General features: G+C 31.5%; 2 protein-coding genes across 5 annotated transcripts in view; both read left to right on the top strand.

Annotated features, from left to right (window-relative positions):
- The window catches only part of LOC126754776 (sialin), a 441,635-nt gene that overhangs the window by 286,862 nt on the left and 135,020 nt on the right, over positions 1-19,753 (top strand). The gene's annotated exons all lie outside the window — the stretch shown is intronic.
- LOC126754793 (ion transport peptide-like) overlaps positions 1-19,753 on the top strand; it is a 103,263-nt gene that overhangs the window by 37,154 nt on the left and 46,356 nt on the right. Inside the window, exons 1-2 of one of the 4 annotated variants that reach the window (XM_050466918.1) lie at positions 6,290-6,629; positions 13,965-14,506. The exons of the other annotated variants lie outside the window; for them this stretch is intronic. Of the exons in view, the coding sequence (XP_050322875.1) occupies positions 14,489-14,506 (18 nt within the window). The 5' untranslated portion in view covers positions 6,290-6,629; positions 13,965-14,488. Of the gene's footprint in view, positions 1-6,289; positions 6,630-13,964; positions 14,507-19,753 lie in introns of those variants that run through there. 4 annotated transcript variants of the gene reach the window in all.

Here is a 19,753-nt window from a genome sequence, read left to right as displayed (position 1 = left end):
AGATCGAATAATTTTCTTCAGTAGTAGATTGAAGAAGTCGCACGATAGGGAGGCTCGGAGAAGTCCATCCCTATCCTGATGGAGCTTTTGGTATTGCTCAACGTTAGTTTACACAACAGCATTAATATGGCGGGGATGCCGAATTCAGAAAACGCGGCATGAAGGCAGCTTCTTTTCGTGCTGTCAAAAGCAGCTTTAAAATCGACGAAGAGGTGGTGTGTGTCGATCCTCTTTTCACGGGTCTTTTCCAAAATTTGGCGCATGGTGAATATCTGGTCAGTTGTTGATTTTCCAGGTCTAAAGCCACACTAATAAGGTCCAATCAGTTTGTTGTCGGTGGGCTTAATCTTTCACACAATACTCTCGATAGAACCTTATATGCGATGTTAAGGAGACTTAGCCCACAGTAGTTGGCACAGGTTCGGGGGTCTCTCGTTTTCTGGATCGAGGGAATGGGTAGAGTACACTTAAATTCCAATCGTCGGGCATTCTTTCGTTCGACCATATTCTACAAATAAGCTAATGCCTGCCTTTTATCAGTTCTTCGCCGCCGTTTTTGAATAGCTTGGCCGGGAATCCATCGGTCCCGCTGTTTTGTTGTTCTTCAGACGGTAATTGCTATTTGAACTTCTTCATGGTCGGGCAATGGAACGTCTGTCGATTGGGGAATCGGGTTGACCATCTCCTGGTGTTATGCTTTCTGCCATTCTGAAGGCTGGAGAAGTGTTCCCTCCATAATTTTTAAATATCATAAAATCTTAAAATAGGTTAACTCGTAGTAAACAAACTTCAGACCACATAAATTGCGATTGAGTCTGTACACAAATGTTTCCAGCTGCCTTAGTACTTTCTAAACGTTTTGCAATCAGTTGCAAAGTTCACAAATGCAAGTGAGCAAAAATGAGAGACCACTTGAGCATGACAGACACCCAATACCGCTATTCATTACGTACATAATATCCTGTTTATGTTTACGCCCAAATAGTAAACTTCTCAATTGAAAATGTCAACGAAGCGTGCGCCCAATAAATCACTTTTTTCAAATCTAAATATTTCTACAAACTCGTGCATACTTCTAACAAATATTTATGCGAGCATGCCGCAACACGGTTTGATTCATACGAAGCGAACGATTATGCAATATAAACAGTGCTGCATAGACACTCACACACACACACACACACACACATCCATCGAGTGGAGTGTAAAGGTGTTGCACAGCGTTAAGGCAATAACTGTCACCCGCCCCCCTTAAACTCTACTTGACTGCTTTGCTATTGTTATTATTTAGTCATGTTCAAATTCCAATTTAAATGTTTGCTTTTGTTATTCTATGCAATTAACACCCACAAATACCACCATTCCCAAGGGGTATGCATAATCACCGCCAACAAACACACACTCAACTGCAGCGCGCCGTCAACCGAGTCAACCGATCGATGCAATTCCAAGCATGCCGTCACTGCGAGTGTGACCAAGTCAACGGATTTGCTTCCTTTTACAAGCAAACCTACAAACATACTATACATAAGTATGCAAACGCATACAAACACGCCAACAGACATACTTCAGTGTGTGTGTGTGTAAGAAGACGCTAGTTTTTAACGATCGTTCGGTGAGCATTGATCGTTTGCCATTAGCTCGAATTACAGGTTTATAATATATTTTGTTGCGTTTTTATTGTTTTTGTTTATGTTTATATGCCGCCTGCCTGTTGGTTGATTGTGTAATCTGTGTTTATTTTCACAAAATTCCCGATACGCATCATCGCCCACCGTTGTGGCGAACGTGTACACGATCATTGAGCATTTACTGTTGAATGGGATTTTGTAAAACAACAACAGCAACAACAAGCGGCATAAGTTGTTGCTTCGCATGCTATGCAGCCAAAAGTTCATGGCAACATTGCGATATCGAAAAAGCACGAGACATAATTACAATGCAAAATAATAGCTATGCGCGTGAATGCATTCGTGAAAAAGGTATATATTTACATCCATATACATACATACATATGTAAAAAATATTTATATATTTAGTTAACAAAATTTTATTGCCTCTAAAAACCAGAATGTGTGAGCAATTTTAAGTTATTTTATTACCGGGATTTGGGGACAAAACTTTTGCGATCCCGAAATTGCTCAAATATATTTAGTTTGCAAAAATAGTGCCTTCAGAAAATGTAGTTTATAATTCTTATCCGATTTTTAGATCTGTTTAATTTTGCAAATTTTTTAAAATTAATTTAAAATTTCCAGAGTTGATTGCTTCGGGATCAGGAAATATTTCAGATATATTTAGTTAAAAAAAAATAAATTTGCTTTAAAACCAGTCAAAATTTTTATTAAATTTTTCCCGAAAAAGATTATTTTTAGTTTAACAAGGAAATTTCGGTGCACCGAACAATATTAAAGTGATAATCGAGATTTCATGATTCGCATTTCGGGATCCCGAAAATTCGTATTTTTCAAATATATTTAGTTATCAAAAATAAAGTGCATCTTGGAATTCAAACAGCATTAAGCAGTTTATAATTCTTGTCCGATTTTTCATTGAAATCGGTTTAATTTTGCATAAAGTGGGCGGCGCCACGCCCAAATTTTTTAAAAAAATTAATTTAAAATTTAGTGTTTTGACGTTTTTTTATGAGTCGGTTAACGCAAAATTTTCAACATAACCTTTGTATGGGAGGTGGGCGTGGTTATTATCGATTTTTCCATTTTTTAAAAAACCGGAACATTTCAGATATATTTAGTTAACAAAAATTGTGGTCCAAATCTGCTTTAATGAACTGCCAAACAGTCATAACATTTATTCAAATTTTCAATTGTTAAGTGCCTGCAGTTCGGGATGAAATTTTCGGGATCCCGAAAATTTTGTATTATGTATATTTGGTTAACAAAGTAAATTGTCTGTAAACAATTAACAATGTAAATATGCAATTTTTAATTGTTTTCGGTGGATTTATGTACATATTAGAGCATTTGATCCAAAAAAAATTTAAAAAAATATAATTTTTTTTTAAGTTTATTTCATTTCAGTATTTCGATTAGAGCATTTCGAGATCCCGAAAATTTTGGATAAATTTTTTAAGTATATTTCATATTTCAGTATTTAGTGGAGAAAAAAGTAAAAAAATATTCGTTATTTGTTGAAAAATTAATATTGGAAGTACTCAAAAAGCATGTCCGAAATTAAAAGTTCGGAAACGCTGATATTTTTTTTCGTCATTTTTTTAATCAATAAACAATTACATATATACTCCAACTTAAAGTTTTCACCCAGTTTTACCCATTTTATGTACAAAGATACACTACATTTTCATTGACATATTGGCCGATATATACGGTACCCGAAAGTTACCCGAAAAGTTGAAAATCTAGAAGTAGAAGTATTGAAGTATGTTGTAAGAGTATGGAAATCTTTAATGTGCCACATAACATATTATTGATCCATACTTCAACTAAAGTATTCACGGACGCAAATTTAAGATGTTGCTTGAGACTTGTAACCATGATAAAGTTAAATGGAGTTTGAAACTATCTTATAGCTCTCGTAGTAATACTGAGAGAAGTTTCCTATATGAAGTCACTTAGAAATGTCACAATGACGCTATGAATTTGTACATATTACATATGTATGTGTATGTCATGTTTATAGACTCACCCAAACCTAACTTGCAAATATTCCACCGGTATTACTAACCAATTTTCTATATAGTTTTAAATTAAGAGAAATAAGCTTTCTAATTTCAAAAATTGTAAATGCGACTAACTATTTTAGCGAGTAAATTAAATTGCGGAATATTCAGAGTACCGCAATTAACAAAGTTCAAAAAGTTTCCTTTGCCGCATAGCAAAGGCTTGGGGAAACTCCAAACATCAATTAAGAGCATATTAGTCATAAGCTATGCTTACATATGTATGTACATTAAGAATAAACGTTTATTACACACATACATATTTGAAAGTATGTACGAGTAAGTGGCATGCTCTGTGCCTAATATGCATTTCGAACTGGAGTGAACATTTTCCAATTTGATGTTGTTGGAGTGGCAAGCAACAAGTGGTCACAACGCTGCAAACTCATGAACACACACACATACATATATAAATTAAGTGTATACAAAAATTCTCTTGAATATGCCGCTCCTCCATTGACTGCTTGTAAAATGAAAATCTTCTCGAAATAGTGAGAGCATTTGAAAAAGGGGGCACAAAAAAGAGCGCATGAGATCGTGCAAGAGAGCGAGAGCGCTATTTATTAATTACTGACAAAAATTTCAACCTTTTTTATCACTGATTGCTAAAGCAGATATGTTGAGCTAAAGAGAAGTGCATTTGTCGCTTTGTCGCGCCACACATCTGGTGTTGCCAAGTACAGAAAAGAGTACTTGCGATATTTGTGATACTCTCACGGTGTTTGCATGCACGAAGCTATATATGAAAGTGTGTCAATATACTTGATTGTGACTCTTTGGTGTTTGGTAAAACCCGTAAAATACATTCATTTATGCATTTACGTATGTATGTATGTATGTATTTTCAAAAAGTTTTTGAGAACTTGTAGTAATTGTTAGTGTTGTACTCCTTTTTAATCGAAAATATCTACATAATTACACAGAATCATTATTAGTCAGTATGGACTTTCAACCTTGAACGCGTAGGAGATTTGCTTGAGTGTGTGGAATCGGTTGTCACATAGGAAGAAAATTACAAGTAAATCAAAATTCTTTTGAAAACAACGTGTTTTGGGAAAATGTGGTGTGCTTTTAGGCGTTACGCATTGGATTTACAGTTGTTTTTTAGATATTTGAGCGTCTACGATAGATAAATAAGTCTTAGGATTTCCAGTTGATGACACAAGAAGCTTCTGTATATATTTTTGTATATTTTATTATCTCGTTATGTCTCGGGACAGTCAAGAAGAAAGTGTTGAGTTGTTTCCACCTCATCTTCTTCCACACAGCTTCTGCAGATGGCATCTGGTAGAATTCCGAGCGCCTTACAGCGTAGACGTCAATAGAGCAATGGCCTGTTAAAAGCTCTAAAACTAGAGAGAGCCTGGCTTTACTGAAGGCAAAGAGATCACTAGACCTCTTGTCATCGATGTTGGGCCAAAAGGCTTTGAGACAGCGCATTTATCGATGGTGGCTCAGTGCTGCCCAAGCTACCGTGAAGCCCAGCTATTTAGTGGTAGAACAGAAGAAGATATATATGGGAGCACATACCAACTTTATCACAAAGACACTCGATGCTGTTGATAGCGAGGTTAGGCACTCTTTGACCAGCCCGGAACGCACTGTTTATGTGTTCAAGGCTAGTATTGCCGCTCTGCTATCTGAGAAGTGAGGATGGTCACTTCTCTGAAGGACGCTCCACTCCGGAGCAGTAAATCTATTGTTACCTTAATGGCTACAACCTTGGCCTGGAAGACACTGCAATAGTCAGGAAATTTGAAGCGGGAGTTGATAGAGAGCTCCTGGCAGTAGACACTTCAGCCAACCTTCCCCCATGCTTTAACACAATTACGTAGACTTTTTAAGGTTGGTAATCGTTTCGTTAAGGAATTCTAAAAAGCTCTAACGGACGGCTTTACGGAAATATTTGCAACAAACCAAGTAAAATTAGAGATATACTTCTTCGGAATCCCTGATGGAGCAGAACTATGACAATGTGATTACCTGCCTTCCACTTCTATGCAATACATTTTTGACTATAAAGAACGTTTTGGTCAGTATGTATTGTCAGACTACCAGAAAGTCTCATTTCTCACAAAAATGAGCGAAACCAATTTTCTCTACAATTTGTGAATTTAAATTTCTTGCTGGGCATTTCACATATTTATCAACTATCACTCACTCACACATGCACGCATATGGCCGCTCGTGTACACATTAGTATCTATGCGAGCCATGCATTTCAAGAGTTGACTTCTACTCACCAAAATTATTGGTTGCCAAAGAGAGTGCCGCCACGAGATTGGATAGCACTTTTGATAAGTGAGCGAGTAAATGTATGCGTGTATGGATATACGAACGCACGTGGGCATGTAACGCTGTATGTGTGTAGTTGTTGCCACTCTGCATGCACATGTATGTATGGTGAGCAAAGCAAGCGCGATTTGTGCGAGTGTCTCTATCTTTGGGACAGTAGTGGGAACTTCTATGAGCCAGTTGCGCGAGTAGATTTGCGTGCTGCTTTGCTGCCGTTCGCGCTCAGACCAGCCGGCAGCCTCTTTGCCTTTGCTGCTTGACTGCTTGGCCGCTTGACTGTTTCAATAATGCTTGGCATTGCTTGCATGCATTGGTAGCGGTTTAAAATACAATGTCTGACGTCGCATTTGCTTTAGTCCTTAAATAAGAAGCAACAAGTTAACATCAGCTCAAATTCATTTGACTGCGCGAGAGATACAAATTCAATAAATAACAACAGCAACAAGTTTCTTGTTTCTTAGATAATCAAACGCAGTTTTACAACAAAAAAAGCAACAAAATATTAATTTGAAAAAAGTCAAAGCAAAGCGAAAAGTGTCAGTGTGCAATACACGAAAGAAATTAAATAAATAAATATAAATCAATGAGCTAGTGCAAGAATACAAGAAGTTAAAAAAGCAACCAATTGAAAGATGTAAGCAAAAGCAAGATTTATATTTTTTTTTACATTTTTTTGCAAGCGTTTGCAATTTTGCGACACAACAACAACAGTTTGTATTGAAAACAACAGAAAAAAATATAATTAATATTATTTAAATAAAAAATGCGCAACGAAAACAAATGCATAAATAAAATTGAAATCAAAATAAATTAGTCAGTAATAATTAAATAAATTGAAAAAAAAGTTAGAAAAAAATTCGTTTGTGCGCGCTTAAGCGACGTTACCAGTTTGATTCCAATTCGTTTTTTTGGCTATGTAAACGCTTTTGAGCGCACAGCGCACAACGCTTTGCCCGTGTCAGCGTCGACGTTTGTTTGTGGCGACGGCATTTTGCGGTTTCGAGGTGGCCATTAGGCGAACGGACAATTAACCAATAAATATTGGCAACAAAAAATGCAGAGAGATGACCTAAGAGCAACAAATTTTGATAATTGTACTAAAAAATAAAACAAATTTTAATAATTGTACTAAAAAATTAATAAAATATCAAAATTTATATTAAAATTTGAAAGAATATAAAAAATATAAGAAAACATATAAAAAAAATTTAAAAATAAAAAAAGTAAACAAAAATTAAAATAAAATATAAAAAATTTACAAACAAATTTTGATATTACTTACAAAAAATAATTTACATAAAATATAAAAATATTTATATTTATTGAATATGAATCAGAAACAATAAATTATTGCATAAAAAATAAAATAACTTTTGTTCATTTATTACAATGATCGTAGATGTCTGGATAAAATATTAATACAATCTAAAAAAAGGTATTAAAATATTTATATTTTTAAAAAAAGATATAAAAATATACATATGTATTTTTTTAATATTAATTGCAAATAATTTATTATCGAGAAAAGTTACAAAAAAATTTTTTGAAATATATAAAAAAAATTAAAAAAAAAATATATAAAAAACTTGATATTTCTTAGTAAAAATAATTTATATAAAATATAAAAATAAAAAATAGAATAAATTTGTACATTTATTACAATGATCGTAGATGTCTGGTTAAAAAATTAATAAAATTAAAACGATTTTGTACATGTATTAGAAAGTTCGTATATTTCTCGTTTGATTAAAATGATATGATAATAAATTTAAAAAAAATCTAAAAAATATTTTCATATCTGATTTGATACCTAGAAAAAAATAATCTACACAAAATAAAAAAAATATATATATATTTTTTGAAAATTAATCAGAAACAATAAATTATTGAATAAAAATAAAATAAATTTGTTCATTTAATACAATAAGCGTAGCTGTCTGTATAAAAAAATAATAATAAACCTAAAAAATATATGAAGATAAAACAGTAAAATAACGGTGTTTAGAATGCGCATGCGAAAATTATAATTTTGAAATTTCTATAAAAAAAGTGCAGATGTGTGATTTTTGCTTTAAAAAACTGTGTGTATGAGGAATTTTATTTTTATTTACTATATACGCACATACATATGTATATACATATATGTATGTGTATATATGTACATATGTGCAAATTGAAAAAAATGTGTTAAGAAATGGAAAGTATGCTAACAATAAATAAGTTTAATTAAAGTTAAATTAAAAATTAAAAATAAAGCATAAAAAATTTACTTATAAAAAATTCTCCTTCGATAAAAATTGTTAAAAAACAATTTTGTGTAACGAAAAAAATTATTACTTTCTAATATATTGCTAAAAGGTTTAATAACAAATTAAAAAGCATAATAAATCCAAAAATTTCTTTGTTTTTGTAATAAAAATTGATTATTCACTAACCAAAAGAATTTTTCTCTAAGGAAAAATGGGTTTTTTTCAATTAAAAATGCATTTTGTTTGAAATGAAAAAAAATTTTAAAAAATAGTTTAAATTAAATTACAAACAATTTTCCCTAAGAAAAAAATGATTTCTTCAATTAAAAATGCCTTTTGTTTCAAATATATTAAAACTGGAAAAAATAAAAAAAAATATATTTTAAATTAAATAAATTTATTCTCTTAATAAAAAATGATAATTTCTTTAACGGCGAAAATAGCGTATTCCAAAAATAATTTTTTAACTGCCAACAATACGTCTCAATTCCCCAAAAATAAGCCTAATAACATAGCTTCCATCAGCAACAACACGCCAGCGCACTATGTAAGAATGTACGCTAGCAATTGTGTGTGTGCAAAAGCAACAATTTTTCCGCCAAAGATATAAATTGCAAGTGTTAATTACGCACGTGCAGCGCGCAACTATTGCTGTCAGCAAGTTGTTGTTGATTTTGCTTGTGTTTTTTGGTTTTGTTTTCTGTTCTTGGACAGAAAGCAGGCATCCCACGGCAGGTCTCATAAAGAGATGTAGTTTATTTAATTGAAAAATTTTCATTTTCATTGCTATTTGGCGTGCGCGCCTGCAGACCAACAAAAATAACTGCAAATGTTCACTTACACGCACACACACACTAACTCATTGACATATAGTATGTAGTTATTGACAATATTTGAGAAGTGAGAAATTTTTAATTTCGAATTAGCATTCGTTTAACTCGCATACTCGCATTTGCAATGGAAAAATACTAAAATGATCACTGTTTGTCATTTTGTTTTAAGGCTCATTTGGTTGCTCATCAGATGGTGCCGTGTGTGTTGCTCTTCAGTCGGTATTGGCTTTTAGTAAAGATAAGTTACTGTTAATACAGTTTGGAAACGCAGATTTTTAAGCTTGAATATTTTGCTGTTTAAAAGAAAGAACTAAGGCAGTTTGATGATGTGTGCTCTTATTATGCGTTCCATTTGTTCTAATTATAAGTTTCTTGAAAAAAAAAGAATTTTTTTTCTAATCCGTGGATTATATAAATCAAATTTTATTAATTTTTTGAATATAGAAATGACAACGAACTTGCCAAATATTTGCATGACTTTCAAGAAGCTATATTTCACACCAACTATCCAAAGACAGAATTCACCAAAGCCATTGCGCCGCCTACAATCGCACAAAATCAACAAGTTAAACCGTTATTTGCTTAGCTATTATTAAGTCAATGAGTCACTGACACAGCGTAGCTCGCTGCCCATTGTTTGCTTTCACAATGCTCTATGTTTAATGATCTTATCACGGTTTCATATCTCTCAACAATCTCTCCAATGGCATCCCTATTACACGCGCACTTCGTTTTGTTTGCTCATTAGTGCGTTTGCTTTCCTTCTATAGTTTTCTTCATTGCCACAACTCTCCTAGACAATAGTGATTTTTTCATTTTTTTTTGCTCTTTTTCATGTTTTACTACATTTTTGCTGTATTGTCCTGTTCCATTGTTGCCACTGTTGTCAAGTGGTTTTTACTACTCTTACCTGCGAGCGCCGTGTTTTTTGGTAGCAGAAACATTCTTGAAACATTCTACACTTGCAGACAGACAGTAATTGCTGCGCACATATGTATGTATATGTGTGTGTGTTTGTTTACCTATTGGTTTCATGTCTTCAGGGGCCAGCGATTTTCGGCTTCATTATTGGTCTATCAAAAGTGGCATCGCCCGCATCATTAACGCTGGCGGCAGCAATGATAACAACAACTGTCAAAGTCACAATAAATTTTTTAAGTAACTGACATACATATACATACACATATGTATAGACGTTTGTAATAAATTGGTATGTATGTATGTATGTCTGTAAATAATTCTGGTGTGCGTGTAATTATGTTGCTACTGTTAGATTTATCGGTAACAGTCTTGTAAGCTGTGCTTCTTCAAAATAAAATTTTTATTTTTTTATGATTTACGTCGAGCACACGTCCAATTATGACACAAAATCAATTACTTCATTGTACATACAAATGTACAATTCTTTCGTTAATAAATAATTTTGGACTAGACTTTTAGAATATACTTAGAAACCTAGCGTTGTTTTTGACATATGTAACATAAAGCACCAGGAATTACAATCCTGACACATATTTATACATCCGATCAAATTTGACCTGGACTGAGAAAAAACAACATTTTCACGTTTCTTAACACAAAACTTTATACGAACATAAAAAGGTTATATCAACATAACATAAAAATTATGATTATAAAAAACTAGGAATTACAACCCTAACACATATTCATACATCTAATCAAATTTGACCCGGACTGACATAAAACCAACATTTTCACGTTTTTTAACACAAAACTCTATACGAACATAAAAACCTAGAAATTGCAACCCTGGTACACATTAATAGATCTGATCAAATTTGACCCAGACTGAGAAAACAGACAACATTTTCGCGTTTTTTAACACATACGTTACATAAAAACTAGGAATTACAGCCCTGACACATATTTATATACCCGATCAAATTTGACCCGGATAGAGAAAAAAAAACATTTTCACGTTTTTTAACACATACGTTACATAAAAAAACTAGGTATTACAACCTTGACACATATGTATTTACATATATACCCGATCAAATTTGACCCGGATTGAGAAAAAAAAAAAACATTTTCACGCTTTTTAACAATCAACAAGGAAGAATATAACGAACTTTAAAAGGTTATATAAATCTGAGAAAAAGTTTTTGATCGATTCCGTCCGGCTCAAATCTGTTGAGATCATTTAGATAATTTACGTTGAGCGGCCGAAATTATGCCATCAAAGTTATATTTTTAAAATCATTCTCTATTTTTAAACTATTTCTATTTCACATGAAAATTATTCAAATTTTGCCACCAGAGTGAAATTTCAGGTCAATTACTTTGAAAATTCTGAAATTAGTCTTTTCATGAATTCTTAAATGCTCGAAGATATTTATTTAATAATAGTTCTTGGAAAAATAGAATTTTCAAAAATAGTAATTGAAAAGGAAATTGCATTTCAAAAATTTGCCGCACTTTTCGAATATTTTTAGGCCTTTTGAGGTCAAATCCGCTTACTCATGCATAGCACGTGATGTGCTAAGTGTGTGGGAGCTGGAATTATAAACACACATGCCCATTTATAATATGCAGAAACATTTAATGAATATATTTTTAGAATAAAATTGAAATTTTTAAGCGCGAAAGGCACTACTTTTTACTTAAAAGGCATTACTTTCAGTTAGCGAGATAATCTAGTCAATATACTAATGTGTAATTGTATATCGCGTGAACAACTTTTGAAGCGTTTAACATATTTATTTTAGAAAATTATTTGTTTTCAAACCAAAATTATGACAGTTAATTGAAATTTAATATTAAATATATACAAAAGTATTTAAAATTAAATTACAATATTATTTTGATTATCAGTACCTTTTGGCCTACACTCTGGTCCTATTTTTAGACAAGTCATTCGCGCTTCTAATTGTCCCAGTCTTGCTGCAGCTACAATGACTTGTACTTTGTGCCATACTTGTACGTATGTCGGTATGTATGTATATACTCGCATGTCAGTGTGTTGTAGCCATTTGCTTGTTTGAACTCAACAGGAAATATTATTTTGCGCAAAGCAAACACTTCCGACATTTCAAATGTTCGCAAAATTGAAAATACGCTTGTACTTTTAGCGATAAAACAAAAAACTAAAACAAAAGCCGAGAAAATTGCTGCCAACTAAGCATCAATGCAAAGCATATACCGAGAAAGACAATCTTTGTAGACGGAGGAGATAACAAATGTTTACGAAATTCGAAATGAAAGGAAATTAAATATTAGAGGCGCAAAGGGCACCATCGAAATAAACTATTGGGATAGGGATTTGGAAAGTGAAGTTATAAAAAGCAGAAAAAATAATAATTTTAAAATAAATAAAAGTTATATTTTCAAAATGTGAGCGTTTATTTTAGAAAAATAGGTACATTAGTATTTTTCATCTCAAGGTATAAGATTTTCCCATCTTTCTGGCAATTTTTATCATTATGAAAATGTTGCTAGCAACATGTTGCCGAAATTTTATGAAATTAATTAAAATTTTGTAAAATTATTTGAAAGTTTTAAATAAATGAAATGAAAATGTTACAACAACATGTTGCCGAGATTCTACGAAATAATTTATTAAAATTTTGTGAAATTATTTTAAAGTTTTAAACAAAATTAAGCTTGAAAAATTAGCTTTCGAAATGAAAATGTTGCTAGCAACATGTTGCCGAAATTTTGCGTAATAATTTATTAAAATTTTGTAAAATTATTTTAAATTTTTAAACAAAATTTAGGTTGAAAAATTAGTTTTCAATATGTGGCCAAATTATTTTAAATTTTTCTATTTTATGTAACAAAAACAGAGTCGAAATTTTTTTTATAATTTTGAGAATATTGTTGAAAAGTTACGAAATAATTTACTAAAAAAGTGGTAAAAAGCGAAAAGTTGCTAGCAACATGTTGAGTGCTTAGCGCCCAGGAACGAAGTATGCTAATTTTTGATACCCAGGTCTGATGTGAACCACAATCCATTGAGGGTGTTTCGCATCGAACGGAACAAAATGCAGTTCGAAGAGGCAGGGTCTAGCCTATAAGGTGGGTGAAGCAAAACTTCTGAAGCGCTGGTTTGCAAATAGTTTTTAACCGGTCTTGCAAATATTGTCATTCAAAATTAAAAGTAATTATTTGCACTCAATAGCCGTAAAGCTATGATTTTCTCTAATAAACATACATATATCTTAAAATCATTTTAAAAGATATTTTTAGTTTTCAAAAATTTATATTTTTTTAAATATTTATAAATTTTCCAAAAATTTTGAAATTGGAAGAAAACATTTCAAACACAAAAGCAAAAATGTACACACAAAAGTTTAACACTTCGCATCTTAATAAGGAAAAAAAATAATTAAAAATGCTTCTAACACCATAACCTACAAAATATTTAACATCGGTATTTATACATTGATAAATCTAATGAATAAATAAAATAAAAAATAAGTAAATTTATAATAAATCAAAAACCCGAACTAAAAGCTAAAGCTTTCTTCAGAGTCTATCGAAAGCGAAGCCTCTGGTAGCCGGTGAATCATTTAAATTGAAGCACGTGACAAAGTGGCGTCGACTAGCGGAACAATAAACTTTGTTTTATAAATATTAATTGTTTTGAAAATGCAACAAAAACAAGAGATAGCAAAATCAATAATAAGCGCCAAACGAAAAGGCAACGCAAAAAATTGAAAGCACACAGACTTTGCATACAAACCAAACATAGCCACATGTATTATACATATACATATAATGTACATATATATATATATATATATATATATATATATATATGTGTATAGTCGCATGTGCGCCTATTTGTATGCATTTGTATGTGAAGCTTGTGTGTAAAAAATGCGCTAAATTAAACTAAATTGAGTTGATTTCTTATTGATGCAGATTGAGCAGTATTCGTCGCAACAACAACCACAACAATACTAACTGGCGGCCAGCGGTCACAGTATTGCTAAATTAAACAAATATTGATAAACTGATTTGTGGCAAAAGTTACTTAATAAATACAATAAAAGTTCGCTATAACACACACACACGCACACAAATATTTGCACCAAAGGCAAATAAACAGAAAGAGAGTTGGCCAAAAAAGTAGAAAATATATATGTATTTATTGGTAAAAAAAGAAGAAGCAAAGCGGCAGTGAAAGATTTCATAAATTAATACTGCTGCTACATTCGCACCTCCGGTAAAAAAGGTAGAAGAAACTCGTTAAGTTTTTTCAACTGTGTGAAAAGTGAATTCGAAACAAAAGTGAGGCGCAACTCTGTGTACTTAAACGAGCGCTGTCTGAAAGCAAGTTATACATATAACTGTATATTTGCTTAGAAAAAATAAAAATCAACAACAACAAAACACCACAATTTACTACAAACCAGCAAAAGGCATTGTACTTGAATTGCATACAAATGAAGTTCTCAATAAATGTAAGTAATTTTCGTAGAAGTTATAAATGAAATTTCAAAAATGAAGTCTTTATGAGTATACTATATATGCTAAATAGTGTTTAGAAATGCGTAACTGGCTCTGATATGCTGATATGTGTCAAAAACTACAACAAAATACATGTTATCATTATGAAAATGTTGCTAGCAACATGTTGCAAAATAATTTTTTAAAGTTTTGTAAAATTATTTTAAAGTTTTTAACAAAATTAAGGTTGAAAAGTAGTTTTCAATACGAAAATGTTGCTAGCAGCATGTTGCCGAAACGTTGAGGAAATATTAATTAAAAGTTTAATAAATTTTGTTTCAAATTCTACAACAAAATCAATGTTATCATTATGAAAATGTTGCTAGCAACATGTTGCCGAAATGTTGCGAAATTATTTTTTTAAATTTTTGCAAAAATTATATTAAAATTTTAATAAAATGAAAAAGGTTTATTAATTAAAAGATTTAACATATATTTTTTCAAATTCTACAACAAAATCAATGTTAACATTATGAAAATGTTGCTAGCAACATGTTGCCGAAATGTTGCGAAATTATTTTTTAAAACTTTGTAAAATTCGTTTAAAGTTTTTAACAACATTAAGGTTGAAAAAGTAGTTCTCAATTTGAAAATGTTGCAAACGTTTAATTGAAAATTTTATAAAATTATTTTTAAAAAACTTTTAAAATTTTTTACAATGTTTTTAATAACATTAATGTTAAAAAGTAGTTCTCAATTTGAAAATGTTGCAAACGTTTAATTGAAAATTTTATAAAATCAAAGATTTAGGTAAAAGACATTTTACGGAATTATTTTACAATTTTACAATGTTGCTTAATATGTTGCGAGGTATTTGACTGCAATGTTGCAAAAGATGGGTGACAGCAATTTTTACATTATTAATTTAGCTTTTTTAAAGAAAAATGTGAAAAATTCTGACATATTTTTACATTTGCTTCAGCTGAAAATGAGAAAATAAGTATTACCACACTGTTGCTGAGTTGCGGCGAATCATATACATAGTCTACGTATTGATTTGATATGAAGAAGCAACTGCATTATTTCTCGTAAGACTTGTATATACTAATAAAAAAAATAAGTATACCGATTAACTGGAAAATAATTCAAATAAATCGAACAGTCCAGTGAAATCAAGCAATATCGGCAAAAATTTAGACATCAATAGTCTGGAGTCCGTTTTTTATTGCAGCTAAATTTACTAAAACAATGCAACAAAAGAATTTCACTAATACCTCGAAGTAACTTTCCATCAGTCGCACTTAAATATAAATAGAATTTGCAAAAACTTTGCATGTATGTCCAGAGTTTTTGGAAATACTTGTTTATATTCAGCTTTATTTACTACGGAAATTTTTATCATTCCTAAATTGACGGGCAACTCAAAATAAACACTATGCTTATGTGATTACATTTTTCACTTTGAATTTCTTTGAAAAGGAATTTAGCGGTACTTAAGCTTGCAAAAAATAAAAGTTTAAAATTAGCAAATATCTAAACTTTAGAAGTAAATGAATGCTTGCAACAGCATAGCAGCCAAAACTTACCGAATATTCTGGGTAGAAAAGATTTTGCATTATACAAATATATGTACATATGTATACGTATGTATGTTTAGTGGATTTCTGGATTTGCACTAGAAAGTCAATATTTCTCATATAACTGCGCATATAATTTCATATATACTTATTTACATACATATACATATATGTATGTAATAATATGTGTGCCTTTTTACGCGCATATTTGCAACGTAATCATAAAATTAAACAAATGAACTGTTAACGATTTTAATGTAAATGAAGTGTGCTTGTAATGGCTTGTGGTGTGGGAGTATGCATATGCGACAGCCTAAAAGGCAAAAGGCAATCACACAATAATTCATTTAACACTTGCTTAAGTAATTTTACACATTCGCTTTGAACATTGTATGTTGTAAATGATGTGTGCCCTGTAGGAAATAAAGCATGTGTTGGAAAAGTTTGCGCGAAAATAATTTTTAATGCTTCAAAGAAATACTGGAAATGTACATAGTGAATCAGCAGGCAGTCAGATTCATTTTCTTTCTACATTTTTTGATAACTTAAATAGCTTCACAGCTACAACCTTCTAAAATGTAAGAGCTCAGTTCAATCTGCTCAATAAGTTTATATTTAAACAGGTTTTCCCAAAGTTACATTTTACAAAAATGCTTGAGGGACTACTCGAAAAAGTATGATCCGATGATGTATACTCGTACACATATATTTTTCCATATAATGCCCTACCAGTTTTTTGATCTGATCAAAAATCAAATTTTCAAAAACTATAATTTTGGAAAAAATTAATTTTATTTATTTTAGATTTTTTTTAAATTAATTTTTTTTTGATCTTTCTAATTTTTGGCCGAAAGTCATTGAGCGACAGAACAAAAATTATCATTTAAAAAAAAATTAAATTTTTTTAATCTTGAATTTTTTTTTTTATTTAAAAAAATTTATATTTTTTTTTGCTAATTTTTTTACCGGGAGTCATTGTACGATCAATATGGTATATACTAGTAAGACTTTTTATGTTTCATTTTCAAATCGCGGAGATCGCATGCAACACGAAAAATATGCACTAATGCCGGTTACTTCTTCGATTCATCACTCTCTAAAGATTCGAGAAAAAATCAGTGTCGAAAAAATTAATAATGTGAAAAATATAGTAAAAATCAAAATTGGCCAATTTACGCCAATTCACCTTAAAAACTTTTGAACTGAATAAATAGTAAGAAATAAAAGTAGAAATAGTCTACCATAAGTGGCTTGACGTGTCTTCTCATTATCTTTTCATAATCTAATCTAATTTAACTTAAGAATTTTTTAATGAAAATACTCCGCTGTGACATACTGCTGCGCACACGCTTCTGTGTGTCTGCTTGTGTACAAGAATTTCCCGCATTAACGGTATTTTCACCCACAACAGAGCCACTAACCATAGTTGGCCCTCAAGCAGTCTGACCTTGAGCGAGTTGTTAACATCTATTTGAATGTCATATTGCGACCGCCAACTGTAAATGCATACACAATGTGCATTTTCGGTATATATGTGCGTATGTATGTATGTATGCTATACTTATGACTTAATTGATTTTCGTCATAAATCTTGTAGGTCCATTTTTGCGCTTGCCAATGGCTTGTGCGCATTTCAGTCAACGCGTTATTGTAATTTGTAGTGAAGATACGATGCGTATATATGTATATATACATATATACATGTATATGAATGTATGTGTGTGCGTGTGTATGGAAATGCGATCTCTTAATTGCAGCAATTGAGGTGCAACAAGTCAAAAGTGTAGAAAAATAAACTTATACACCGCACATACATACATACATACACCACTAATAAAGTGATCTCCCAAAGCAGTCTATTGTGTCTGGCAGCAATTATCGAAGCTTTTGAGATTTTCCGCATAAATAATGTATTATTTTCCATTTTCCATACTCATTTCAAGCAATTGCAATCGCACGTTTGCGCTCGCGTTTTTTTCGGTTTTTTTTGGCTCTTTCTTTTTGCTTTCATTTCGCTTTGATTTAAATTTATTAATTGTACATTTTCGATTAATTTTCGATTTGTGTTGCAGTTGTATTTCAATTAACCCCACTTATGCGAGCATCTACATCAACAAACATACATACCTTATGTGTGTATAAGTATGTGTGCATGTGCCCGTGCTGTTGTATTGTGCAGACTTTGCCTTCATTAGCCTCCATCAAGCCGGCAACATGTGCAGCCGGCAGCGGCCAACAAACATCAAGCTGTACCACTTACATACATACAGATACATATGCTCATATGTATGTGCGTGTAAGTTTGTATGTGCATACTGCGAGCGCTATACCGTGTTGGCAATAAAGCGGCAAAGGTTATTACCCCGTGCCACTTAAGCATGTGGTGTCGGAAGGCAAGTGTTTGATTTACAGAGGCAAACAAACAAACACACAAAAACCGAAACAAAAGCAGAAAAGGCAAATAAAACACAATACAAATCGCTTGGCAATTGACGTTGTCTGCCGGCCTCAAAAGGTTGATGTGATTTGTTTGAAAAGAGGTCACCACTTTTGGAGATAGAGGAGCGAGCGAGGGAAAAACAATTTTCTTTCGAATATGAATATGTAAAATAAATTTGGCGCATGCAATTGTGAAAGCTTTCGCAAAATTGGCAATGAGCTTTCATTGAATGCTTTCACTAAGCACCCAAACTATTTTCTATAATTTAATTGTTAAACTGTTGATTTTTTTATTTAACCGAATTAGCACTGAGCTTTCATTGAAAGCTATCCAATGCCGAAAAATATTTCATAAAACTTTAATTTTTAAATTACTGAATATGTTTTTGAGTCTAAGCGAATTCGCAGTCATTTAAAATAAAAATATAAAATAAATAACTTAGGCGCATGCAATTGTGAAAGCTTTCGCCGAATTGGCAATAAGCTTTCGTTGAAAGCCTTGACTTTGCAGATCAACTTTTTAATAATTTAATTGTTAAACTATTGCTCTTTTGAATATAACCGAATCCGCACTGAGCTTTCATTAAATGCTTTCGCCCAGCAGTAAAACAATTTTTTATAATTTAATGGTTAAATTACGGTTAGATTTTTGGATTATAACCGAATTTGCTCTGAGCTTTCATTGAAAGCTTTCCAACGCCGAAAAATATTTCATAAAACTTTCATTTTTATATTACTGAGTAAGTTTTGGAATCAAAGCGAATTCGCAGTGAGCTAAAACAAATAAATTTGGCGCCTGCAATTGTGAAAGCTTTCGTCGAATTAATTTTTACATTACTGAGTAAGTTTTCGAATGAAAGCCTTGCCTTTGCAGCAATTTTTTTTTAATTTAATTGTTAAGTTCCAGATAGATTTTTGGGATATAACCGAATTCAAAATATGCTTTGATTGAAAGCTTTCAAATGTGAAAAATATTTTATATTTTAATTTTTAAATTACTGAGTAAGCTTTGGAATTTAAGCGAAAGGTTAAAAGGTTACTGAAAACTTTTACTTTGCCAAAAATATTTTCTACAACTTAACTTTTATATAAAAGCTTTCCCGACTTCATAATGCGCTTCCACAAAAAGCTTTTATTCTACAATAAACTGTTTGCATTTGATAATATAATATAATTCGTAATGCGCATTCATGGAAACTTAAAATTTTCAAAAATTAAATTTTTTTCTATCTTTAATTAATCCTT

Source organism: Bactrocera neohumeralis, chromosome 4 (assembly GCF_024586455.1).
Source record: "Bactrocera neohumeralis isolate Rockhampton chromosome 4, APGP_CSIRO_Bneo_wtdbg2-racon-allhic-juicebox.fasta_v2, whole genome shotgun sequence".
Classification (NCBI taxonomy): domain Eukaryota; kingdom Metazoa; phylum Arthropoda; class Insecta; order Diptera; family Tephritidae; genus Bactrocera; species Bactrocera neohumeralis.
The sequence above is the reverse complement of the archived record's forward strand: the minus strand, read 5'-3'. Positions and strand labels throughout refer to the sequence as shown.